The sequence below is a fragment of the Salvelinus fontinalis genome, chromosome 17, assembly GCF_029448725.1.
Source record: "Salvelinus fontinalis isolate EN_2023a chromosome 17, ASM2944872v1, whole genome shotgun sequence".
Lineage (NCBI taxonomy): Eukaryota > Metazoa > Chordata > Actinopteri > Salmoniformes > Salmonidae > Salvelinus > Salvelinus fontinalis.
The window spans coordinates 16,180,819-16,207,347 of NC_074681.1; the positions used below are offsets into that span (position 1 = coordinate 16,180,819).

At 43.5% G+C, this 26,529-nt stretch overlaps 1 protein-coding gene and 1 pseudogene across 2 annotated transcripts; both read right to left on the bottom strand.

Moving 5' to 3' along the window:
• Positions 1–774: 774 nt before the first annotated feature.
• Positions 775–8,626, bottom strand: LOC129814534 (cytochrome P450 2K6-like; annotated as a pseudogene).
• LOC129813800 (cytochrome P450 2J2-like) lies at positions 8,392–22,299 on the bottom strand. 2 transcript variants are annotated; one of them, XM_055866339.1, is made up of 9 exons: positions 21,830–22,299; positions 15,948–16,110; positions 15,698–15,847; positions 14,126–14,286; positions 13,599–13,787; positions 13,224–13,362; positions 11,793–11,977; positions 11,418–11,559; positions 8,392–11,210 (listed from the first exon to the last, which is right to left on the bottom strand). In XM_055866339.1, the coding sequence occupies exons 1-9, from the start codon at positions 22,004–22,006 to the stop codon at positions 11,032–11,034; spliced, it is 1,485 nt and encodes a 494-aa protein (XP_055722314.1). In that variant the 5' UTR covers positions 22,007–22,299; the 3' UTR covers positions 8,392–11,031. The 2 variants fall into 2 exon arrangements, with proteins under 2 accessions (XP_055722314.1, XP_055722313.1); XM_055866338.1 differs by having other exon boundaries at positions 13,224–13,365.
• Between the last annotated feature and the right edge of the window lie 4,230 nt (positions 22,300–26,529).

Sequence of the window (26,529 nt, forward strand, 5' to 3'; positions counted from 1 at the left end):
TGCAAAAATGTGTGCTGATGTCAGTCACACCGTTGTCATGGTATCATCCCCCTACAAACAAACTCTGGCTGCTAGCAGCAATAATCAGCTGACGACACACAATACAAGAAAGGTCTTTCTTACTACTGGTTAGCGCAAGTAAAAAGCAGACGTATCGCCATGTTTAGTTCTGGACAGACCACCCATAGACTTTAAAATGCCTCAATCGCCCACGAGTTTGTTGACGTTTTCCCAATGACAAGGATCATTCCTGATTTTTGTCCTGGAGATACCAACATTAAATTGCCATCGCAACCACTGAGCCAACGATTTTTATAACTAAACCTTGCATTGCTCTATCTGTGACTGAGCTATAAAGATCACAACTCTTGGGTGTTGTTTATGTCTGAACCAAGATGGCGACGATCAGCTGGACTGCAATAGACGCAGAGCTCAACAGCGACACGTGGCGTATGTTATTAGCACTGAGGTAGGTTATGAGAAATTGATAATGAAAAGAAAAACATGGGAATTCACACAAAAGATTTAAAGTGTGGTAGTCTATTGCAAAAAGTAAACCATCATAATGATTTCACTAAACCAACATATCCTCATCCTGACACCCCCTTCCTTCTCCTGATTTATTTTATTTAACCTTCATCATAGTCAAGGATTTCAGTTTGGTGTAAATCTATTTGTAGTTTTTCAAATTCCCAAAGGGTGGGGGCACATTCCCTCGGGGTTTTAGGCAGCTTTATTGCATAAGCAAGAGGCTCAACAAGTGCATGCACAGATTTAGAAAGGAAGCGGTGCATTAGTGCCCCCACCCTCTGTGTTCAGACTGGACTCCACTCCCTCTGGGTAGGAGATGTTGAACTTCTGGAGCAGGGTGGTAAAGAAGAGGAAGAGCTCCATCCGGGCCAGTTGTTCCCTCGACACACCCTCTTCCCTAGAGTAACACACAAAAACACACCCACAAGTTCAGTTTTTCTTATTCCATCTTGTTCTGAGGGCAGCTCTGCTTAGGGTGATTCATTGGAAATAATATGATTGGTTGGAATGAGATGGAATAAGGAAAACTCCAATCTGCACACAAACGTGCTGCTGTATCCAATGGATTGTGTCTATGAGGCCCAGGTCTATGTGTGCAATTGTATCAGCAACATGCATGTATCTTTCAGTGCCTGACTCTTTCCTGGACGCATATTATTAAGACATATTGCTGGACTAAAACACACTTTCAATAGAGATTATCCATTGACTGTGGTTTTTAGTCCAGAAGAAGGCTTAATGTATAAGTACCTGCAGCAAAGGGCATGAAAGCCTCCTTCCGCACAAACTTCCCATCAGCCACCAGGAAGTTCTCAGGTTCGAAGCTGTCTGGCATCTTCCATTCATTCTGATCAGCCAATACAGAGGAGAGGAGGAACACCACCATAGTACCCTTCACACCAAATACAGCAGGACCTTATCATAATCATCCTCATCATGATCATTAGTATTTGGGGAGTTTCTCCCATTCTTCTCTGCAGATCCACTCAAGGTCTGTCAGGTTGGATGGGGAGCGTCACTGCACCGCTTTTTTCAGGTCTTTCAGAGATGTTTGATCAGGTTCAAGTCCTGGCTCTAGCTGAGCCATTACAAATCAGGTTCATTACAAATCAAAAACATCTAACACATCATTGTGATCTCTACAGCGCTGTTGGCTGGTCGTCATTGACCTTGCGTCGGCTTAAACACTGGTATACACTGATTTATAAGGCCATACTGGGTAAAATGCCATTTTATCTCTGTTCTTTTTTAATCAGGTGGTAAATAAATATCAATTACGGTCCCATTCTGATTTGCTTCTAACAGTACCAAAAATTAGAACAGGTCATGGTAGAAATAGTTTAAGTTACTTAGCTCCGTGGTCCTGAACATTTTACAATTTGATGATCTAGTTTCGTTGGTGGAGTTTAAACACTTGATTGATGTATATATCATAGAAGAGTGCAATTGTTTTTAGGCCAGTTGTTTTTGTTGTACTGTATGTGTGTTTATAGTTTTGTTTAATGTTGTGTTCGTGTATGTAAGTTGTTTTGTCTGAAACATTGTTCCCCCTGCTGCTATTGGACCAGGTCTCTCTTGGAAAAGAGATATTATCTCAATGAGAAAAACCTGTATAAAAAAAAGCCGAGTTGCCCATTATTTTGTCCCTCATGGCTAGAAGAAGAGATCTCGGTGACTTTGAAAGAGGGGTCTCAAGGAGTGTAGTGGGTTTAAAGTGTGTGTGTCTCAGTCACCATATCTCAACCCCATTGAACACTTATGGAAGATTATGGAGCGGTGCCTGAGACAGCGTTTTCCACCACCCTCAACAACAACAAAACACCAAATGATGGAATTTCTCGTGGAAGAATTGTGTCGCATCCCTCCAATAGAGTTCCAGACACTTGTAGAATCTATGCCAAGGCACATTGAAGCTGTTCTGGTGGCTTGTGGTGGCCCAACACCCTATAAAGACACTTTATATTGGTTCTTTCAGTAAGGTATTCTGAGTTTCGATGCCAGCTTCCCCGCATAGGGCGACCTGCCATCAAAGCATCTGGCTCTCAGGATAATCCCCCAGAGACGAGGCCCTTCCCCAAACTATTTTAATAAATGTTTATACTTGCCTTTGTGTCTGTTGTTCATTCAGTTAGCCTGTCCTCGATTGAAATACACTTTCCTCACCTAGTCATTGTGTTCACAGTATCTCTCATTTTATTTTTTCAACTAATAAAAAGCTGTTGAAAGGGTAAACACCTTCTCAACTTGTGTAGATACATGTGAGGGAGTTTAGCATCCATTTCAAATAGCTTGTGGTCCTGGAGGAAAGTTGGCGGGCTTCCTGTCCTGTAGTGTCCCTTTGTCACGCCCTGGCCTTAGTTATCTTTGTTTTCTGTAATATTTTGGTTAGGTCAGGGTGTGACAGGGGGGATGTTTGTGTATAGTTGTCTGGGGTGGTTGTATGGTATAGGGTGTTTTGGTAGAGTGTATGGGTTTGTGTTGAGTGTAGGTGTCTAGGTAAGTCTATGGTTGCCTGAATGGTTCTCAATCAGAGACAGCTGTCATTCATTGTCTCTGATTGGGAGCCATATTTAAGGCAGCCATAGGCAGTAGGCTTTTGTGGGTAATTGTCTATGTGTAGTGTTGGCATTATTTGTTTGTATAGCTTCACGATCGTCAGTTTGTTTGTCTTCATTAAAGAAGATGTATTTCTCTCACGCTGCGCCTTGGTCCACTCTTCCTCGAAGTTACGACGATCGTGACACCCTTGTATATATCTTTTTACATATTTTTCATATCTTTAAAAAATATTTTCCTAAACCATAACTTCTAAATAATCTCCTGCAACCCGCCTCACCCAATGTGGCGTGGATCTGCTTTTTTCTAAAGTATTTATATTTACTTCGGATCTGGAATCCCTCAACTGAAGCTAGCCAGTTAACTAACTACCAGCTATCAGTTAGCAAACCATTGCTAGCGGTCATCAGCTAACCTTTAGCTCGGAAAGCTCTCGCCAGTTTGAACAACGTGACTCAAACCAGAGCATAACAGACCTATTTCTCTCCATATCCCCGGATTCCTACCGCAAACTCTGAACATTTATCTGGATCTTCGCAACTAGCTAACCACAATCCCGGGTGACCACTCCTGGCTAGCTTTTCCATCCCGGAGCAAGCACCAATTAGCCTGAAGTTAGCCCGGCCAGGGCTCCTGTGCTACCACCGAAGCCCACTCCTGGGATACAATATCCGGACCCATTCTACTGCCGGTACGGGGCACGGAACCCGCCGATCCTCTATGACTGGAATACCGACAATCTGCCCGAGGACTCCAACAGGCCCCTAAGGCGCGAAGCCCGCTGAAGGCCCATTCTGCTAACCTGCTAGGCCTGCTAGCTACCTAGAGCTACCTGGAACCCTAATAATTCCACGACTGGTCTATCGACGTCACCGCACGAAGAGGCAAAAACAGACTTACCCCCATCGCGACGTCCCCCAAAGGCTAACTTGCCTGCCCCGGTCTGCTAACTGCTAGCTTGCCTGCTCCGGTTTGCTAACCCGGTCTGCTAACTGCTTGCTTGCTAACCCGGTCTGCTAACTGCTTGCTTGCCAGCCCCGGCCTACTAGGGTTAGCTTGTTAGCATCGGCCTGCTAACTGTCTGAATTGCCGTGTCCCCAGTCAGCCCAACCACTCAGTGGACCCATATGTTCACTTGGGTACGCATGCCTCTCTCTAATATCAATATGCCTCGTCCATTACTGTCCTGGTTAGTGATTACTGTCTTATTTCACTGTAGAGCCTCTAGCCCTTCTCAATATGCCTTAACCAACCATGTTGTTCCTGCCTCCTACATATGCGATGACATCACCTGGTTTAAACGTCTCTAGAGACTATATCTCTCTCATCATTACTCAATGCCTAGGTTTACCTCCAATGTACTCACATCCTACCTTACCTTTGTCTGTACACTATGCCTTGAATCTATGCTATCGAGCCCAGAAACCTGCTCCTTTTACTCTCTGTTTTGAACGTGCTAGACGGCCAGTTCGTATAGCATTTAGCCGAACCCTTATCTTACTTCTCCTCTGTTCTTCTGGTGATGTAGAGGTTAATCTAGGTCCTGCAGTGCCTAGCCCCACTCTCACCCCCCAGGTGCTCTCATTTGTTGACTTCTGTAACCGTAAAAGCCTTGGTTTCATGCATGTTAACATTAGAAGCATAGTCCCTAAGTTTGTTTTACTCACTGCTTTAGCACACTCTGCCAACTCGGATGTCTTAGCCGTGTCTGAATCCTGGCTTAGGAAAACCCCTGAAATCTCCATCGTCAACAATAACATTTTCCGCCAAGATAGAACTGCCAAAGGGGGCGGTGTTGCAATCTACTGCAAAGATAGCCTGCAGAGTTCTGTATTACTATCCAAGTCTGTACCCAAACAATTCGAGCTTCTACTTCTAAAAATGCACCTTTCCAGAAACAAGTCTCTCACTGTTGCCGCTTGCTATAGACCACCCTCTGCCCCCAGCTGTGCCCTCGATACCATATGTGAATTGATTGCCCCCCATCTATCTTCTGTGCTCGTGCTACTTGGTGACCTAAACTGGGGCATGCTTAACACCCCGGCCATCCTACAATCTAAGCTTGATGCCCTCAATCTCACACAAATTATCAATGAACCTACCAGGTACAACTCCAAATCCGTAAACACGGGCACCCTCATAGATGTCATCCTAACTAACTCGCCCTCCAAATACACCTCTGCTGTTTTCAATCAAGATCTCAGCGATCACTGCCTCATTGCCTGCATCCGTAATGACCCTGCGACCAAACAACCACCCCTCACTGTCAAACGCTCCCTAAAACACTTCTGCGAGCAGGCTTTTCTAATCGACCTGGCCGGGTATCCTGGAATGACATTGACCTCATCCCGTTAGTAGATGATGCCTGGATATTCTTTAAAAGTGCCTTCCTCACCATCTTAAATAAGCATGCCCCATTCAAAAAAAATTGAACTAGGAATAGATGTAGTCCTTGGTTCACTCCAGACCTGTCTGCCCTTGACCAGCACAAAAACATCCTGTGGCGGTCTGCATCATCATCGAATAGCCCCCGTGATATGCAACTTTTCAGGAAAGTTAGGAACAAATATACACAGGCAGTTAGGAAAGCTAAGGCTAGCTTCTTCAAACAAATTTGCATCCTGTAGTACTAACTCAAAGTTCTGGGACACTGTAAAGTCCATGGATAATAAGAGCACCTCCTCCCAGCTGCCCACTGCTCTGAGGCTAGGAAACACTGTCACCACTGATAAATTCGCTATAATATATAATGCTTCAATAAGCATTTTTCTACAGCTGGCCATGCTTTCCACCTGGCTACCCCTACCCCGGTCAACTGCCCGGCACCCTCCACAGCAACCCGCCAAAGCCCCCACCATTTCTCCTTCACCCAAATCCAGATAGCTGATGTTCTGAAAGAGCTGCAAAATCTGGATCCCTACAAATCAGCCGGGCTAGACAATCTGGACCCTCTCTTTCTAAAATTATCTGCCGAAATTGTTGCAACCCCTATTACTAGCCTGTTCAACCTTTCTTTCGTATTGTCTGAGATTCCCAAAGATTGGAAAGCTGCCGGGGTCATCACCCTCTTCAAAGGGGGTGACACTCTAGACCCAAACTGCTACAGACCTATATCTATCCTACCCTGTCTTTCTAAGGTCTTCGAAAGCCAAGTTAAAAAACAGATTACCGACCATTTCGAATCCCACCGTACCTTCTCCGCTATGCAATCTGGTTTCAGAGCTGGCCATGGGTGCACCTCAACCACGCTCAAGGTCCTAAACAACATCATAACCGCCATCGATAAGAGACATTACTGCGCGGCCGTATTCATCGACCTGGCCAAGGTGTTCGACTCTGTCAATCACCACATTCTAATTGGCAGACTCGACACCCTTGGTTTCTCAAATGATTGCCTTGCCTGGTTTACCAACTACTTTCAGTGTGTCAAATCGGAGGGCCTGTTGTCCGGACCTCTGGCAGTCTCTATGGGGGTGCCACAGGGTTCAATCCTCGGGCCGACTCTCTTCTCTGTATACATCAATGATGTTGCTCTTGCTGCTGGTGATTCTCTGATACACCTCTACACAGACGACACCATTCTGTATACTTCTGGCCCCTCTTAGGACACTGTGTTAACTAACCTCGAGACGAGCTTCAATGCCATACAACTCTCCTTCCGTGGCCTCCAACTGCTCTTAAACGCAAGTAAAACTAAATGCATGCTATTCAACCGATCACTGCCCGCACCTGCTCGCCCGTCCAGCATCACTACTCTGGACGGCTCCGACTTAGAATACGCGTACAACTCCAAATACCTAGGTGTACAACTCCAAATACCTAGGTGTAACGGCTTTTGTTGGTGGAAGGAGAGGAGGGCCAAAATGCAGCGTGGTACGTTTCCATAATATCGTTTAATATTGCACCATATGGTGCAAACACTGAAACGGAAAATAACTACCCACAACCCATAGTGGGAAAACAGGCTACCTAAGTATGATTCTCAATCAGAGACAACGATCGACACCTGCCTCTGATTGAGAACCATACTAGGCCAAACACATAGAAATATAACGTACAGACCAAAACATAGAAAAACAACATAGAATGCCCACCCCAACTCACGCCCTGACCAAACTAAAATAAAGACATAAAAAAGGAACTAAGGTCAGAACGTGACACTAGGTGTCTGGTTTGACTGTAAACTCTCGTTCCAGACTCACATTAAGCATCTCCAATCCAAAATTAAATCTAGAATCGGCTTCCTATATCGCAACAAAGCATCCTTCACTCATGCTGCCAAACATACCCTCGTAAAACTGACCTACCTACCGATCCTCGACTTCGTGATGTCATCTATAAAATAGCCTCCTAACACTCTACTCAACAACCTGGATGCAGTCTATCACAGTGCCATCTGTTTTGTCACCAAAGCCCCATACACTATCCACCATTGCGACCTGTACGCTCTTGTTGGTTGGCGCTCGCTTCATACTCGTCGCCAAACCCACTGGCTACAGGTTATCTACAAGTCTCTGCTAGGTAAAGCCCCGCCTTGTCTCAGCTCACTGGTCACCATAGCAGCACCCACTCGTAGCACACGCTCCAACAGGTATATCTCACTGGTCACCCCCAAAGCCAATTCCTCCTTTGGTCGTCTTTCCTTCCAGTTCTCTGCTGCCAATGACAGGAACGAACTGCAAAAATCTCTGAAGCTGGAAACACTTATCTCCCTCACTAGCTTTAAGCACCAGCTGTCAGAGCAGCACAGATTACTGCACCTGTACATAGCCCATCTATAATTCAGCCCAAACAACTACCTCTTCCCCTACTGTATTTATTTATTTATTTTTCTCCTTTGCACCCCATTATTTCTATTTCTACTTTGCACATTCTTCCACTGCAGATCTACCATTCCAATGTTTTACTTGCTATATTGTATTTACCTCGCCACCATGGCCTTTTTTGCCTTTACCTCCCTTATCTCACCTCATTTGCTAACACTGTATATAGATGTATTTTTCTACTGTATTATTGACTGTTTCTACCTGGTTAAATAAAGGTTAAATATTCAAAAAATAATTTAAAAAAAATAAACCGTCCCTCGAGTGAGCCTCTTTCCCACTTACAGATTCCTCAATGACTGCTGGGGTCGGTGGATTCAAAACTCCACTATCAAACAGAAGAAACAGAAGAATCACTTGGGATTGTTCAGTGATGGCCAAAGTCCAGAGCCTGTATTTGTGGAGCCCAATTATTGTGCCGTCTGAATAGCTGAAGTGATCACACGAGATGAACTAGCATGAAATGTAAATAAGACATACATTTGTTCTGTTGTACAGAATTGTGACTTTAATCAAACAATGCTGTAAGACTGGATCTTTTCAAAATGCTAGAAGGGTTACGTTCAAAGTACAAATTACTTAAACCAGGGGCGCAACTTTGGTTTTAGAAGTGGGGGGGACATAACTTTTTTTAAATTATTATTATTATTATTATTATTCTATCCAGTCGGAAAACACTCCAAAAAGTCTACCCGACCGCTCGGAGGCATCCGCATGATCCTAAAACACACTGTTGCCTCGTTTTGTATCACATTCCAATGATAAAACTGGGGAGACAAAAATGTAATTTCAGAATGTGGGCACATTGATGCTGTTCCCAGTGAAATGTGCGCCCCTGAATTAAGCTATTAAAGGCCCAGTGCAGTCAATAATGTGATTTTCATGTGTTTTATATATATAATATAATATATAGGTTGGGATGATATTGTGAAAATTATGATAATGCCCTTTTAGTGTGAGAGCTGTTTGAAAAGACCACCTGAAATTTCAGCCTGTTTTGGTGGGAGAGAGTTTTGGCTTTCCATGGTGACATCACCATTCAGTAAATTAGTTAATAGACCAATAAGAAAGAGAGTTCCAAACCTCTCTGCTAATAACAGCAAAATTCTTGCTTGAGAAATTGCTATTTGCTAAAGAGCTATTTTTGTTAGTTTTAAATTAAAATGGTCAAAAATAATCACAGTAAGGTACTTAATTGTTACCCAGAAATAATTTGATATTGAGATAAAAATGGCTGCGTTGGACCTTTAAGAAAGGGGGGACACTGTAAATACACTGCTCAAAAAAATAAAGGGAACATTTAAACAACACAATGTAACTCCAAGTCAATCACACTTCTGTGAAATCAAACTGTCCACTTAGGAAGCAACACTGATTGACAATAAATTGCACATGCTGTTGTGCAAATGGAATAGACAAAAGGTGGAAATTATAGGCAATTAGCAAGACACCCCCAATAAAGGAGTGATTCTGCAGGTGGTGACCACAGAACACTTCTCAGTTCCTATGCTTCCTGGCTGATGTTTTGGTCACTTTTGAATGCTGGCGGTGCTCTCACTCTAGTGGTAACATGAGACGAAGTCTACAACCCACACAAGTGGCTCAGGTAGTGCAGCTCTCCAGGATGGCACATCAATGCGAGCTGTGGCAAGAAGGTTTGCTGTGTCTGTCAGCGTAGTGTCCAGAGCATGGAGGCGCTACCAGGAGACAGGCCAGTACATCAGGAGACGTGGAGGAGGCCGTAGGAGGGCAACAACCCGGCAGCAGGACCGCTAGCTCCGCCTTTATGCAAGGAGTAGCACTGCCAGAGCCCTGCAAAATGACCTCCAGCAGGCCACAAATGTGCATGTGTCTGCTCAAACGGTCAGAAACAGACTCCATGAGGGTGGTATGAGGGCCCGACGTCCACAGGTGGGGGTTGTGCTTACAGCCCAACACCGTGCAGGACGTTTGGCATTTGCCAGAGAATACCAATATTGGCAAATTCGCCACTGGCGCCCTGTGCTCTTCACAGATGAAAGCAGGTTCACACTGAACACATGAGAACATGTGACAGACGTGACAGAGTCTGGAGACGCCGTGGAGAACGTTCTGCTGCCTGCAACATCCTCCAGCATGACCGGTTTGGCGGTGGGTCAGTCATGGTGTGGGGTGGCATTTCTTTGTGGGGCCGCACAGCCCTCCATGTGCTCGCCAGAGGTAGCCTGACTGCCATTAGGTACCGAGATGAGATCCTCAGAGCCCTTGTGAGACCATATGCTGACACATGCACATTTGTGGCCTGCTGGAGGTCATTTTGCAGGGCTCTGGCAGTGCTACTCCTTGCACACAGGCGGAGGTAGCGGTCCTGCTGCTGGGTTGTTGCCCTCCTACGGCATCCTCCACGTCTCCTGATGTACTGGCCTCTCTCCTGGTAGCGCCTCCATGCTCTGGACACTACGCTGACAGACACAGCAAACCTTTTTGCCACAGCTCGCATTGATGTGCCATCCTGGATGAACTGCACTACCTGAGCCACTTGTGTGGGTTGTAGACTCCGTCTCATGTTACCGCATGAGAGTGAGAGCACCGCCAGCATTCAAAAGTGACCAAAACATCAGCCAGGAAGCATAGGAACTGAGAAGTGGTCTGTGGTCACCACCTGCAGAATTACTCCTTTATTGGGGGTGTCTTGCTAATTGCCTATAATTTCCACCTTTTGTCTATTCCATTTGCACAACAGCATGTGCAATTTATTGTCAATCAGTGTTGCTTCCTAAGAGGACAGTTTGATTTCACAGAAGTGTGATTGACTTGGAGTTACATTGTGTTGTTTAAGTGTTCCCTTTATTTTTTTGAGCAGTGTATAATACTGTGTATACATTATGTTAAGCATGCAGACAGTGCTCAGTAATTCAGTGTATCATACAATCTGCCGTTGTGCCCTTAACCTGAAACTTCTCCAGTGGTGCTGCACCATGGCTGACCCTGTGCTTCCAACCCTTCGAGGGTGTGTGTGTTTGATTTGGGAGGGGGTAGGGTTAAGAGCAAAAAGACCGATTTCCATATGGACTGTAGGAAAATGGACAATAAAATGTATTCCTCTTCTTCTCCAAAACGGAACTATAATGGTGGTGAACCATCACCATGTGGAGGCACAGATTGTGAAGGGTTTAGGGGACTGGATGGCCACTCCCTGGGGCTCCAGGCTTGGTGGTTCCTCTCCAGGGGATGTAGAGATGGTGAACCTCTGGAGGAGGGAGGTGAAAAAGAGGAAGAGCTCCATGCGGGCCAGCGATTGCCCCAGACAAGCCCTCTTTCCTAGGAGCAGAGAGAGGGAGAGAAATGGGTATACGCAGGGTACAGGGACAGAGTTATTATTACCGCTACTGTATCACATAACACAGGCTTTGTAGGCAGGCTGGGTTTTTTTTCATTTTGTGAAAGCTAGAATAGAGTTAGTAGAGCTACATTGTATGTGGGTGGAATTTAGGGCAAGAGAGGATGAAATTGAATCTAGGGACCGACCTGCAGAAAATGGGAAAAAAGCCTCCCTTTTCCGGAAGTGACCATGCACATCCAGGAAATGTTGTGGGTTGAAGTGGTCTGCCGTCTCCCATTCTGTCTGGTCACGTAACACTGAGGAGAGGTTGACTATCACTTTAGTGCCCTATGGAGGGGATGATGAGAAAGCATGCTTGAAATAACCTTTTAAAACCAAAGAACTTCAAACAAAAAATGTAAACATTACTTCCATGGGATGGTATTTTCCATAATGTAACACTGAACATTTTATTCACCAGAGTTCTCGCATTAAAACAGCACTAAAGAAAGTGTGGAAGTTCAGGACAAAACTCCCCCACAGAGAAATGAATTGAGGTGATACTGTACAGTCTGTCTCACCTTGGGTATGAAATATCCCCCCATGGTAGCATCTTTGCTTGACATCCTGTTATTGAGAGGCAGTATGTTGGCCATTCTCTGTGTCTCGTGGATCACAGCGTCTGTGTAGGGCATGCTCACCCTATCAGCAAGGCAGGGCTGGCGAGACTGGCCAATCACACTTTTGATCTCTTCCTGGACATTCTCTGGGAAGATGAAGAGGGATTCAAATGGCTTAGAACTCAGTTATGACTCAACTTAGTTTTGTTCATGTGCCGTTTGGTCAGAAAGTGGTTGTTTGTTGGTTGGCTGTAGCTGCTTAGTTATTCAGAGGCTGTTTGTAGGTTGGTTGGTGTATAGCATAGCTTTAAGAATTGGATATACTGTATACAGTGAGCTCCAAAAGTATTGGGACAGAGATAATTATAATTTTTTTGTCTCTGTCTTCCAGCACTTTGGATTTGATACAATGAGGTTATAGCGCAGACTGTCAGCTTTACTTTGAGGGTATTTTTATCCATATCGGGTGAACAGTTTGAAAATTACAACACTTTTTGCCCATAGTCCCTCCAGTTTAGGGCACCAAAAGTATTAGGAAAAATTCACTTATGTGTATTAAAGTAGTAAAAAGTTAAGTATTTAGTCTCATATTCATAGCATGCAATGACTACATCAAGATTGTGACTCTACAAATTTGTTGGATGCATTTACTGTTTATTTTGGATGTGTTTCAGATTATTTTGTGCCCTATAGAAATGAATGGTAAATAATGTATTATGTCATTTTGGAGTCACTTTTATTGTGAATAAGAATAGAACGTTTCTAAACACGTCTACATTAATGTGGATGCTACCATGATTACAGATAATCCTCAATGAATCGTGAATAATGATGAGTGAGAAAGTTACAGACGCACAAATATCATATCCCTCCCACACACACACACACACACACACCAGCCTCCCCTGTTATTGCAATGGTGAGAGGTTAGCATGTCTTGGGGGTATGATATTTGCGGGTCTAACTTTCTCATCATTATTCACGATAGAAATAGAAATTAACTGACCATTCATTTCTATTGGGCAAACAGCAAATGCATCAAACACATTTGTAGAGTCACAAGCTTGATGTAGTTATTGCGTGCTATGAATATGGGACCAAATACTTTACTTTTTACTATTTTAATACACATAAGTGAATTTCCCCCAATACTTTTGGTCCTCTAAAATGGGGGGACTATGTATGTATGTAATTTCTAAACGGTTCACCCGATATGGATGAAAATACCCTCAAATTAAAAGCTGACAGTCTGCACTTTAACCTGATAGTCATTGTATCAATTCCAATCCAAAGTCCTGGAGTACAGAGCCAAAACAACAACAAAAAATTGTCACTGTCCCAATACTTTTGGAGCTCACGGTATGACTCTAGTCTATAGAGCACTATACCTACTCTGAACATCAGGGTACTTCACCATGTAGAGCAGAGCCCAACGTAAAGTGTTGGTCATGGTCTCTGTTCCAGCCTCAAACAAGTCCAGACTGCAGTACACCAAGTTCTCTGAGTGGAACCCAGCCTCGATGTCCCTCTTCTTCTGAAGGAGGTATTATCAAATACAAGAACAGGATGAAACATTACTATCAACTGTCTCAGATGTTGTACCTAAAAGGCCCATGGCAGTAGTCAAAAGCTTTTATGACTGTTGAGACCATTAAAGATGGCAAGTCAATATTCAAGTTAATTTCATGACTGAACATGTTGCACAGGCAATAAAAGTGACAATATACTGTACATACACAGACAAAGAAACTGATATACAGGCATCACCTTGTCTATTTCTCCGATGTAGGAGTCAATGTAGTCCCGGTGATCAAAGGGATCCCAGTCCTTCTTATGTGTCTCTATTTCTTTTCTCAGGAATGACACAATCTTTGCATAGTTGGAAAGAATTGTCACATGGGGACCAGAACGCAGCCCAGGCAAACGCTTGAGCAGCCATGGAAATACATCGTACAGCTAAGAGAAAGAGGGGACATAATTATATATCCTGAAGTTGTGCTTCAAAGAAAAATGTGAGATGTATACTAGGGGCTAATGAGAAGGTATGGTGTATGGTAAACACAACTGATAAGTGTATCACTTTACTGAGCTGCATATAGCAGAGGAGGCTGGTGGGAGAAGCAATAGGAGGACTGGCTCATTGTAATGGCTGGAATGGAATCAATGGAACGGAGTCAAACAAGCTGTTTTTATGTGTTTGGTACCATTCCATTTATTCCATTCCAGCCATTACAATGAGCCCATCCTCCTTCTATAGCCTTGTTGCGTCATCTCATCAGCACAGGGGAACCCACCTGAACCAGAGGGTTGCCTATCAATAGCATGGACTCCTGGCTCAGTCGCAGACGGTTCTGGAAGTCTGTAGCGTTGTAGTCAAATCGCTTTCCAAACACCAAGAATCCAATGCTGTTTGCAGCAGCACTGTTTATTATGAGTTGGGGGTTGAATGGCCCTCCTGTTGGGTTACATTTAAGTACTGTTCTTAACCTTTTCTCAATAGGGGGTGCTGTTTTCACTTTGTAAAAATTTTGTTCCCAAATTAAACTGCCTCGTACTCAATTCTTGCTCGTACAATATGCATATTATTATTACTATTGGATAGAAAACACTCTCTAGTTTCTAAAACCGTTTGAATTATATCTGTGAGTAAAACAGAACTCAAGTTGGAGCAATTTTCCTGTGAGGAAGTGAGAAATCTGAAATCAGGCAGGCTGTTCTGGGGTCAGTTTATGAATTTGCATGTCTTCTATTGGTCGAGATGCACTGCATACACCTTCCCCTAGATGTCAGCAAATAGTGAGAATTGGAATGGAGTTGCTAGGCAGATCTGAGGCCATATAAATGGCCTTGGAACGTGGGGTGCAGTCTTTTCAACATTCGCCATGACGCAAGACAGACCTCAGGATTGCGTTCTGGAAAGCTCCCGTTATAGGCCTTAGATATATCCGGCTCTGATTTTATTCGATATAGGTGTTAAAGACATCATAATGTTGTTATTTTAAACCGAGTTATATCAGTTTATATCAGTATATTGCGATTTTCGGATATTTCTTAGTGCTGCGTTATAGTGAGTTGGACACGTCTTCGCCACATGGCTAATGTTTACTGCTAATTCCAAAGTTGAAGGCGACAATCTACAACCGAGCAACGATTCCTCTGGACAAAGGACAACTTGCCCAAGATTCTGATGGGAGCTCATCAAAAAGTAAGAAGTATTTAGGATGTTAATTCGTTGTTCTGTTGAAAAATGTAAAACTACTATTCCGCCATTAATTTCGGTGCAGTCTCGCTTTAACGCACGCTGTATGTCGTAGTAACGTTAATTTTAAAAATCTAACACAGCGGTTGCATTAAGAACTAATGTATCTTTCATTTGCTGTCCAACCTGTATTTTTTAGTCAAGTTTATGATTAGTTACTGATTAGATTAGGTGCCTCTCCCAAGATTTCTCCCGACATATTGTTGGCAGCTTGGCTACTATTCTCATTGTTTAACCACAATTTGTGCCGCTAAAAATCAGAAATGATGGCTGGATTCACAAGATGTGTATCTTTCATCTGGTGTCTTGGACTTGTGATTTAATGATATCTAGATGCTAGTATTTACTTGTGACGCTATGCTAGGCTATGCTAGTCAGCTTTTTTACTGATGGGGGTGCTCCCGGATCCGGGATTGTAATGAAGTAGAAGTTAAGTAGACACAATGTTACCTTTGTATTACATAGAACTTGAAATGCACAATGTACATTTACAATAATAAGGAAAATGCACTGAAAACTCTTAATTTGTATTCTAAAGTCACAACCAGAAATCTTATTTTAATGTTTTTCACTGTAAATTGGGATTGGTTTGTTTACAGCAGCTCACCCATTTCCTGTTGGAAGGCCTGACACAGGAAGTTACACTCCTGCTGCACATGAAACTCCAGGGTTCTCTTCCCCTCACCAACGTGTTTTAGGTGGGCCACCGAGAACTGCCGTTGCCTCCTCCATCTGTATCCATTACTTACAGAGATTCCTTTTGAAATAGAGTTTCATGGTTACTTGAAAATAATTTTAATTAAACAGTAACGATGGTGAGTGAAATTATATACGAAAATGTAAATAGCAGGTCTTACCGCAGTCTTTGAAAACATCACTAAAGAGAGGAGATGCAGGTCGGTCTAAAAAGTTATCTCCCTGAGTCATTAAAACATCCTTCACCATCTTGTACCCAGACACAAACACCACCTTCTCCCAACCCCACCGAAGGCTGAAAATATTGCCGAACTGTTCAGCAACCTAAAAACAATCGCAGGAAAACTTAAAGAAAGATCTTTGTAACAAGCAACAAAACATTATTTGCATAAATTGATCGGCCTTGAATTTTTTGATGCTGTTTGTACAGTACCAGTCAAAAGTTTGGACACAAAAATCTCAAATTAGACCAAAGGACAGATTTCCACCGGTCTAATGTCCATTGCTCGTGTTTCTTGGCCCAAGCAAGTCTCTTCTTATTATTGGGGTCCTTTAGTAGTGGTTTCTTTGCAGCAATTCGACCATGAAGGCCTGATTCCTGCAGTCTCCTCTGAACAGTTGATGTTGAGATCTGTCTGTTACTTGAACTCTGTGAAGCATTTATTTGGGCTGCAATTTCTGAGGTTGGTAACTGTTATGATTTTTATGAAGAATGACTAAATTATGTATACATTTAACATAGAACTATAACTAACAGAATTCTACCCTGTCACTGTATGATTGTATGAAATTTATTAGAATTTCAGCTTGTAGTAGATTGTATAACAGGTGGCAGGCAATGTATGAGAAGGAGAAGACTTGTGAACTATATTGTCATTGTTTCTGAGAGGAGGGACATTTATGACGAAATGTGAGGTATATAGACCAATGTACAGGAAAATGTTAAGCAGAGCTCTCGTAAATAAACCTGCTGACTAAGTAGACTGTTTCATTTTAATAAGAACCTTACAAATTCTTAGTAACAGACAGAGTATTTTAATTGAAGTTCAGTTAATGAACATGAGAACAGAATTCTCATAACAGTAACTCTAATGAACTTATCCTCTGCAGCAGAGGTAACTCTGGGTCTTCCCTTCCTGTGGCGGTCCTCATGAGAGCCAGTTTCGTCATAGCGCTTGATAGTTTTTGCGACTGCACTTGAAGAAACTTTCAAAGTTCTTGAAATGACTGACTGACTGATTGACTGACTGACCTTCATGTCCTAAAGTAATGATGGACTGTCGTTTCTCTTTGCTTATTTGAGCTGTTCTTGCCATAATATGGACTTGGTCTTTTACCAAATAGGGCTTTTTTCTGTACACCACCTCTACCTAGTCACAAAACAACTGATTGGCTCAAACGCATTAAGAACGAAAGAAATTCCACAAATTAACTTTTAAAAAGGCACACCTGTTAATTGAAATGCATTCTAGGTGACTACCTCATGAAGCTGGTTGAGAGAATGCCAAGAGTGTGCAAAGCTGTCATCAAGGTGGCTACTTTAAAGAATCTCAAATACAGTTGAAGTCGGAAGTTTACTGTCAGAAGGTGGTGTAGCTGGTGCATGAAGTCAGGCGCAGGAGAGCAAAATGAGTGAGCAATGTACTTTACTCAGAAAATAAAGGCACAAGGTAAACAAATACACTTGACCAATAACCAACGGTTATGAACACGGGTGAACACAGCACTCGTCAAAAAAACAGCCATCATGAACCGAACGGAACATAGAAATAATCACGCACAACAAACATGGGGGAAACAGAGGGTTAAATACATGAACATGTAATGGGATAATGAAAACCAGGTGTGTAGAAAATAAAGACAAACCCAATGGAAAATTAAAGATGGGTCAGCGATGGCTAGAAGACCGGTGACGTCGACCGCCGCCGAACAAGTAGAGGGACCGACCTCAGCGGAAGTCGTGACATTTACATACACTTAGGTTGGAGTCATTAAAACTTGTTTTTCAACCACTCCACAAATTTCTTGTTAACAAACTATAGTTTTGGCAAGTTGGATAGGACATCTACTTTGTGCAAGACACAAGTAATTTTTCCAACAATTGTTTACAGACAGATTATTTTACTTATAAGTCACTGTATCACAATTCCAGTGGGTCAGAAGTTTACATACACTAAGTTGACTGTGCCTTTAAACAGCTTGGAAAATTCCAGAAAATGATATCATGGCTTTAGAAGCTTCTGATAAGCTAATTGACATCATTTGAGTCAATTGGAGGCGTACCTGTGGATGTATTTCAAGGCCTACCTTCAAACACAGTGCCTCTTTGCTTGACATCATGGGAAAATCGAAAGAAATCAGCCAAGACCTCAGAAGACAATTGTAGACCTCCACAAGTCTGGTTCATCCTTGGGAGCAATTTCCAAATGCCTGAAGGTACCACGTTCATCTGTACAAACAATAGTACGCAAGTATAAACACCATGGTACCACGCAGCCGTCATACCGCTCAAGAAGGAGAAGTGTTCTGTCTGCTAGAGATAAATGTACTTTGGTGCAAAAAGTGCAGATCAATCCAAGAACAACAGCAAAGTACCTTGTGAAAATGCTGGAGGAAACGGATACAAAAGTATCTATATCCACAGTAAAACGAGTCCTATATCTACATTACCTGAAAGGCAGCTCAGCAAGGAAGAAGCCACTGCTCCAAAACCGCCATAAAAAAGCCAGACTACGGTTTGCAACTCCACATGGGGACAAAGATCGTACTTTTTGGAGAAATCTCCTCTGGTCTGATGAAAAAAATATATAACTGTTTGGCAATAATGACCATCGTTATGTTTAGAGGAAAAAAGGTGGAGGCTTGCAAACCGAAGAACACCATCCCAACCGTGAAGCACAGGGGTGGCAGCAACATGTTGTGGGGGTGCTTTGCTGCAGGAGGGACTGGTGCACTTAACAAAATAGATGGCATCATGAGGATGGAAAGTTATGTGTATATATTGAAACAACATCTCAAGACCTCAGTCAGGAAGTTAAAGCTTGGTCGCAAATGGGTCTTCCAAATGGACAATGACCCCAAGCATACTTCCAAAGTTGTGGCAAAATGTCTTAAGGACAACAAAGTCAAGGTATTGGAGTGGCCATCACAAAGCTCTGACTTCAAGCCTGTAGAAAATTTGTCGGCAGAACTGAAAAAGCGTGTGAGAGCAAGGAGGCCTACAAATCTAACTCAGTTACACCAGCTCTGTCAGGAGGAATGTGCCAAAATTCACCCAACTTACTGTGGGATGCTTGTGGAAGGCTACCCAAAATGTTTGACCCAAGTTAAACAATTTAAAGGCAATGTTACCAAATAGTAATTGAGTGTATGTAAATTTCTGACCCACTGGGAATGTGATGAAAGAAATAAAAGCTGACATAAATAATTCTCTCTACTATTATTCGTACATTTCACATTCTTAAAATAAAGTGGTGATCCTAACTGACCTAAGACAGGGAATACATTTTTACTAGGATTAAATGTCAGGAATTGTGAAAAATGTAAACTGTTTAAATGTATAAAAAAAATGTTTAAATGTAAACTCAGCAAAAAAAGAAACGTCCCTTTTTCAGGACCCTACCCTAAGATAATTCTTAAAAATCCAAATAACATCACAGATCTTCATTGTAAATGGTTTAAACACAGTTTCCCATGCTTGTTCAATGAACCATAAACAATTAATGAACATGCACCTGTGGAACGGTCGTTAAGACACTAACCGCTTACAGACGGTAGGCAATTAAGGTCACAGTTATGAACACTTTGGACACTAAAGAGGCCTTTCTACTGACTCTGAAACACACCAAAAGAAAAATGCCCAGGGTCCCTGCTCATTTGCGTGAGCGTGCCTTAGGCATGCTGCAAGGAGGCATGAGGACTGCAGATGTGGCCAGGGAAATAAATTGCAATGTCCGTACTAAGACAGCGCTACAGGGAGACAGGACGGACAGCTGATCGTCCTTTCAGTGGCAGACCACTTGTAACAACACCTGCAGAGGATTGGCACATTCGAACATCCGGGTGATGGTCGGATTCGCGTTTATCGTCGAAGGAATGAGCGTTATACCGAGGCCTGTACTCTGGAGCGGGATCGAGGTGGAGGGTCCATCATGGTCTGGGGCGGTGTGTCACAGCATCATCGAACTGAGCTTGTTGTCATTGCAGGCAATCTCAACGCTGTGCGTTACAGGGAAGACATCCTCCTCCCTCATGTGGTACCCTTCCTGCAGGCTCATCCTGACATGACCCTCCAGCATGACAATGCCACCAGCCATACTGCTCGTTCTGTGTGTGATTTCCTGCAAGACAGGAATGTCAGTGTGCTGCCATGGCCAGCGAAGAGCCCGGATCTTAATCCCATTGAGCACGTCTGGGACCTGTTGGATCGGAGGATGAGGGCTAGGGCCATTCCCTCCAGAAATGTTCAGAAACTTGCAGGTGCCTTGGTGGAAGAGTGGGGTAACATTTCACAGCAAACACTGGCAAATCTGGTGCAGTCCATGAGGAGGAGATGCACTGCAGTTCTTAATGCAAATCTGGTGGCCACACCAGATGCTGACTGTTACTTTTGATTTTGATCCCCCCTTTGTTCAGGGACACATTATTCCATTTATGTTCGTCACATGTCTGTGGAACTTGTTCAGTTTATGTCTCAGTTGTTGAATCTTGTTATGTTCATACAAATTTTTACACATGTTAAGTTTGCTGAAAATAAACGCAGTTGACCGCTAGAGGACATTTCTTTTTTTGCTGAGTTTATTTGGCTAAGGTGTAAACTTCTGACTTCAAATGTATAAAATATATTTTGATTTGTTTAACACTTTTTTGGTTACTACATGATTACATGTGTTATTTCATAGTGTTGATGTCTTCACTATTAGGTCCTATGATTTAGTGTAGGCTGGCCCAGGAGTGTGAAGGTGAATGGAAAGGCGCAAGAGCAACGAACCGTCCTTGCTGTCCCTGCCTGGCCTGTTCCCCTCTCTCCACTGGGATTCTCTGCCTCTAACCCTATTAAAGGGGCTGAGTCACTGGCTTACTGGTGCTCTTCCATGCCGTCCCTATGAGGGGTGCGTCACTTGAGTGGGTTGAGTCACTGACGTGATCTTATTGTCCAGGTTAGCGCCTCCCTTGGGTTGTGCCGTGGGGGAGATCTTCGTGGGCTATACTCGGCCTTGTCTCAGGATGGTAAGTTGGTGGTTGAAGATATCCCTCTAGTGGTGTGGGGGCTGTGCTTTGGCAAAGTGGGTGGGGTTATATCCTGCCTGTTTGGCCCTGTCCGGGGGTATAGTCGGACGGGTCCACAGTGTCTCCCGACCCCTCCTGTCTCAGCCTACAGTATTTATGCTGCAGTAGTTTGTGTCGGGGGGCTAGGGTCAGTCTGTTATGTCTGGAGTATTTCTCCTGTCTTATCCGGTGTCCTGTGTGAATTTAAGTATGCTCTCTAATTCTCTCTTTTTCTCTCTATCTTTCTCTCTCTCGGAGGACCTGAGCCCTAGGACCATGCCTCAGGACTACCTAGCCTGATGACTCCTTGCTGTCCCCAGTCCACCTGGCCGTGTTGCTGCTCCAGTTTCAACTGTTCTGCCTGCGGCTATGGAACCCTGACCTGTTCACCGGTCGTGCTACCTGTCCCAGACCTGTTGTTTTCAACTCACTAGAGACAGCAGGAGCGGTAGAGATACTCTGAATGATCGGCTATGAAAAGCAACTGACATTTACTCCTGAGGTGCTGACCTGTTGCACCCTCGACAACCACTGTGACTTATTATTTGACCCTGCTGGTCATCTATGAATATTTGAACATCTTGGCCATGTTCTGTTATAATCTCCACCCGGCACAGCCAGAAGAGGACTGGACTATTCTACAATGTAGAAAATAGTTAAAAGAAAGAAAAACCCTGGAATGAGTAGATGTGTCCGAACTTTTGACTGGTACTGTATATGTCATTACCGTATAGCCTAAGGTATAAGTCTTTGTAATATAGTAGCTAAGTGTTACCTTGTCCATGTCCTGGTAGCCAAACCCAATGAAGATATTTCCAAGGAAAGGTAGAGGCCATGGTCCAGGAGGGAACTCAGGTGGGTTTCTGTGCTTCAGGAAGTCCACCAGCAGTAGGAACAGAAAGATCACAAGCAGGCAGCTCTTCAGGTCCAGACAATCCAGAGATAGTAGCATGGTAGGAGGCAGCTACAGCAGGACTGTGACAATCACTAGGAGGCTGTGGAACACTGGCAGCATGCTCCTTCCAAAGTTCACCTCCCGTTTAAATTCTCTCAAGCCAGAGTTTTTTTTGCTATTCATATGAAATCCGAAATTAAGTTACAGATTTATGATATTTGAGGTTTCTCTCTCTCTCTCTTTCCGTAATTAAATATTTGCTTGTGCTACTCCCCTCCCCCTCTTTATTTTTTCTCTATTTCTCCCTCTATTTTATTTATTCTGTCTCTGTCCTTTCCCTCAGTAGTTTGTTGCCAACTATTCAGGAGTTCAAACCCTTATGTAAGAGCTGCAGAACAAACAGCCAGCATCACTGAAACAGGGGAACAGCCAGCAACACCGAAATGGGAATGGCAGAAAAAGGAAGGAAAGTAAGGAGGAAAAGAGGAAGTGGGAAAAGTTAAATTAGCAAAGATTATTTTTGATTCCTTTCAATGGGTGCACTACAGAAACACATACAATAGTATACATTCTGTACTTGTCTGGTTCCTCTATACGTTGAAAGATTTTCACATTTTGGGCCCATAGATTTTTATGGCCGATTTCACAAAGTTCTGTTGAAGAGGCACCTGCAGACATGTACCCATGCATATTCAAATCCTACCACTTGGTGGCACTCTATCTCTAGAATGATGGCGACTTTACCTCTGTTGAATTTAGAGCTCTGAACCAGGAGGTCAAATCAAATCAAACTTTATTTGTCACATGTGCCGAATACAACAAGTGTGGAATTTACAGTGAAATGTTTACTTACAAGCCCTTAACCCAACAGCGCAGTTCAAGAAGAGTTAAGAAAATATTTAGGTGGCAGTATTAGAGGGGAAACCTCATCAGGAATATGTGTGTGCTTGCATGTGTGTGAACGAGTGGTGAATGTGAATGCGAGAGGGAGAGGGAGAGGGAGAGGGAGAGGGAGAGGGAGAGGGAGAGAGAGAGGGAGAGAGAGAGAGAGAGAGAGAGAGAGAGAGAGAGAGAGAGAGAGAGAGAGAGAGAGAGAGAGAGAGAGAGAGAGAGAGAGAGAGAGAGAGAGAGAGAGAGAGAGAGAGAGAGAGAGAGAGAGAAAAACAGAGAGTGAGCAAGGAATCTGTCCATTAGTTATATTTCAGCATATAAAAACTGTGACCTAGGCTGTGCCTTGTTTGCATATGACCTCAGCTCTAACGCCTAAGGCTAAACAGAAAAAACATCCATTATTTAAAGCGGTTAACCACACTCTCCCAAATTACAATGACTTTTGGTTCCCTTTCGCCAGATTTAGTGGTTGTGTAGTTCCCCCTCTTAAGTTACTCTGTTTTGTTTTCGCTTAACATTTATGACAGCAAATTGAAATAAGACTTTTAAAAATCGCTGCGTTTTTGTCTTTCGAGCTTCTAGTCATGAAATCTATGCAGCCTACTCAATCACTTTTTATAGCTACTGTTTATATGCCTCCTGGGCCGTATACAGCGTTCCTCACTGAGTTCCTGGAATTCCTATCGGACCTTGTAGTCATGGCAGATAATATTCACATTTTACATTAATAGTCTTTAATAGTCACATGGAAAGTCCCCTGACCCACTGAGCCATCATCGAGTCAGTGGGTTTTGTCCAACATGTCTCCAGACCTACTCATTGCCACAGTCATACCCTGGATCTAGTTTCGTCCCATGGAATAAATATTGTGGATCTAAATATTTTTCCTTATAATCCTAGACTAACGGACCACCATCTTATTACATTTGCAATCACAACAAATTATCTGCTTCGACCCCAACCAAGGATCATCAAAAGCTGTGCTTTGGCAAAGTGGCTGGGGTTATATCCTGCCTGGTTGGCCCTGTCCGGAGGTATCGTCAGACAGTGTCCCCCGACCCACCCCTGTCTCAGTCTCTAGTATCTATGCTGCAATAGTCTATGTGCCGGGGGGTCAGTCTGTTATATCTGGTGTAATTCTCCTGTCTTATCTGGTGTCCTGTGTGCATTTAAGTTTACTCCCTCCAATTCTCTTTCTCTCCCTCTCTCCCTCCCGGAGGACCTGAGCCCTAGTATCTTGCCTCAGGACTACCTGACCTGATAACTCTTGGCTATCCCCAGTCCACCAAGTCGTGCTGCTGCTCCAGTTTCAACTGTTCTGCCGGAGGCTAGGGAACCCGGACCTGTTCACCGGACGTGTTAACTTGTCCTGGACCTGATGTTTTTGACTCTGAATGCTTGGCTATGAAAAGCCAACGGACATTTACTCCTGAGGTACTGACCTGTTGCATCCTCTACAACCACCGATTATTATTTGACCCTGCTAGTCATCTATGAACGTTTGAACATCTTGAAGAACAATCTGGGCTTAAATGGCCATGTACTCTTATAATCTCCACCCGGCACAGCCAGAAGAGGACTGGCCATCCCTCAGAGCCTGGTTCCTTTCTTCTTATGTTCCTGCCTTTCTAGGGAGTTGTTCCTAGCCAACATGGTTCTACATCTGCATTGCTTGCTGTTTGGGGTTTTAGGCTGGGTTTCTGTCTAGCACTTTGTGACATCTGCTGATGTAAAAAGGGCTTTATAAATACATTTGATTGATTGATTGATTGTTAAGTATGTCAGATGTACTCACACAGTCTTTTCAACCCTTGTTAAATTTAACAGGCTATTTCTTGGCCATTGAATAAACATCCAGTGAAATGCTATGGTTGCTGGGGCCATTCCAAAACAGAACCTGATAATGAGCTTAAGTTCTTGAGATATTGGAGAGGACATCAGCAGTATAGAATCACACCATGTAGAGATACACTGTACATTTATATGCTATCTCTACTCTCGCCCCTTTACCCTCTCCACTCACTTTATCCAAATATAAAGCTATAGGTCAATGCTCCTGTCATGGCATGGAGAGAGAATGATTGACAGCTGACAGGACAGCCAGATAACACCCTGGTTATAAAGTTGACCCCAGATTTAACCTTTTTGCCCAAGTCCTGTCGTCACCCCACCCCCTCTCTCTGTCAGACCGAACACCCAATCCAAACACATTTACTCAGCGACCCGGAGGAAACTGCCTCTCCCCCTAGCCCACCTATTAGTAGACAGTTGTGCACCCTGTGGAGATGACCCTTGACCCCTCAGAGGCTATAGATAACCTCAGTGCAATGTCATTAAACAGACACTCACTCCTTGTCAGCGCAGCATTGTTGCATATATGTAATACATCTAGGCTACGTGATAAAACTGATATATGTAAAGGGTATGGTGGTAAGTGACACACCAGCCATCACTACTATCCAAATTACATATACTATTTATACAAAAGTATGTGGACACCCCTTCAAATTAGTGGATTCGGCTATTTCAGCCACACCCATTGCTGGCAGGTGTATAGAATCGAGCAATCTCCATAGACAAACATTGGCATTAGAATGGCCTTACTGAAGAGCTCAGTGACTTTCAACGTGGCACATTCATAGGATGCCACCTTTCCAACAAGTCAGTTCATCAAATTTCTGCCCTGCAAAAGCTGCCCCGGTCAACTGTAAGTGCTGTTATTGTGAATTGGAAACGTCTAGGAGCAGCAACGACTCAGCCGCGAAGTGGTTGGCCACACAAGCTCACAGAACACTACCACCGAGTGCTGAAGCGCGTTGCGGGTAAAAATCCTCTGCCCTCGGTTGCAACATACAATGACATTCTAGACGATTATGTGCTTCCAACTTTGTGGAAGGCCCTTTCCTGTTTCAGCATGACAATGCCCCCGTGCACAAAGGGAGGTCCATACAGAAATGGTTTGTCAAGATCAGTGTGGAAGAACTAGACTGGCCTGCACAGAGCCCTGACCTCAACCCCATCGAACACCCTTGGGATGAATTGGAACGTAGACTGCGAGCCAGGCCTAATCGCCCAACATCAGTGCCCGACATCACTAATGCTCTTGTGGCTGAATGGAAGCAAGTCCCTACAGCAACGTTCAAACATGTAGTGGAAAGCCTTCCCAGAAGAGTGGAGGCTGTTATAGCGGCAAAGGGGGGACCAACTCCATATTAATGCCCATGTTTGACGAGTGTCCACATACTTTTGGTCATGTAGTGTATATAGAGAGCGAGAGAGAGAGAATACTTTATCCCACAAGGAGCTGTGTAAGCAGTGTGATTGAGTTTCAGACATAAGACACATACATGTCCTACATACAACAAAAACTTGTAAAAATATAATTCTTATAAACATGACTTTGACTTATAATAATTAGGTAATGTGTGGTTTGATTTAAAATTGAAGTTTAGATGAATAGTTTAAGCGTCATTATGTCTGAGCTTCTAGGTGATATATGGTTGTATTTGACCAGACACAGGAGGAGAACAGCGGGTTGCGACATTCATTCCCACCCTCCTCTTTGTGTAATGGAGGGATTTTCTTTCCCACCGTTCCACCGACTCCTGCTGGAATCCTATTTCCGGATCATGTCGTTCATTTACTTAGAGAGAGAGAGAGGGAGAGGTTGGAAAGGGAGTGTGGAGATG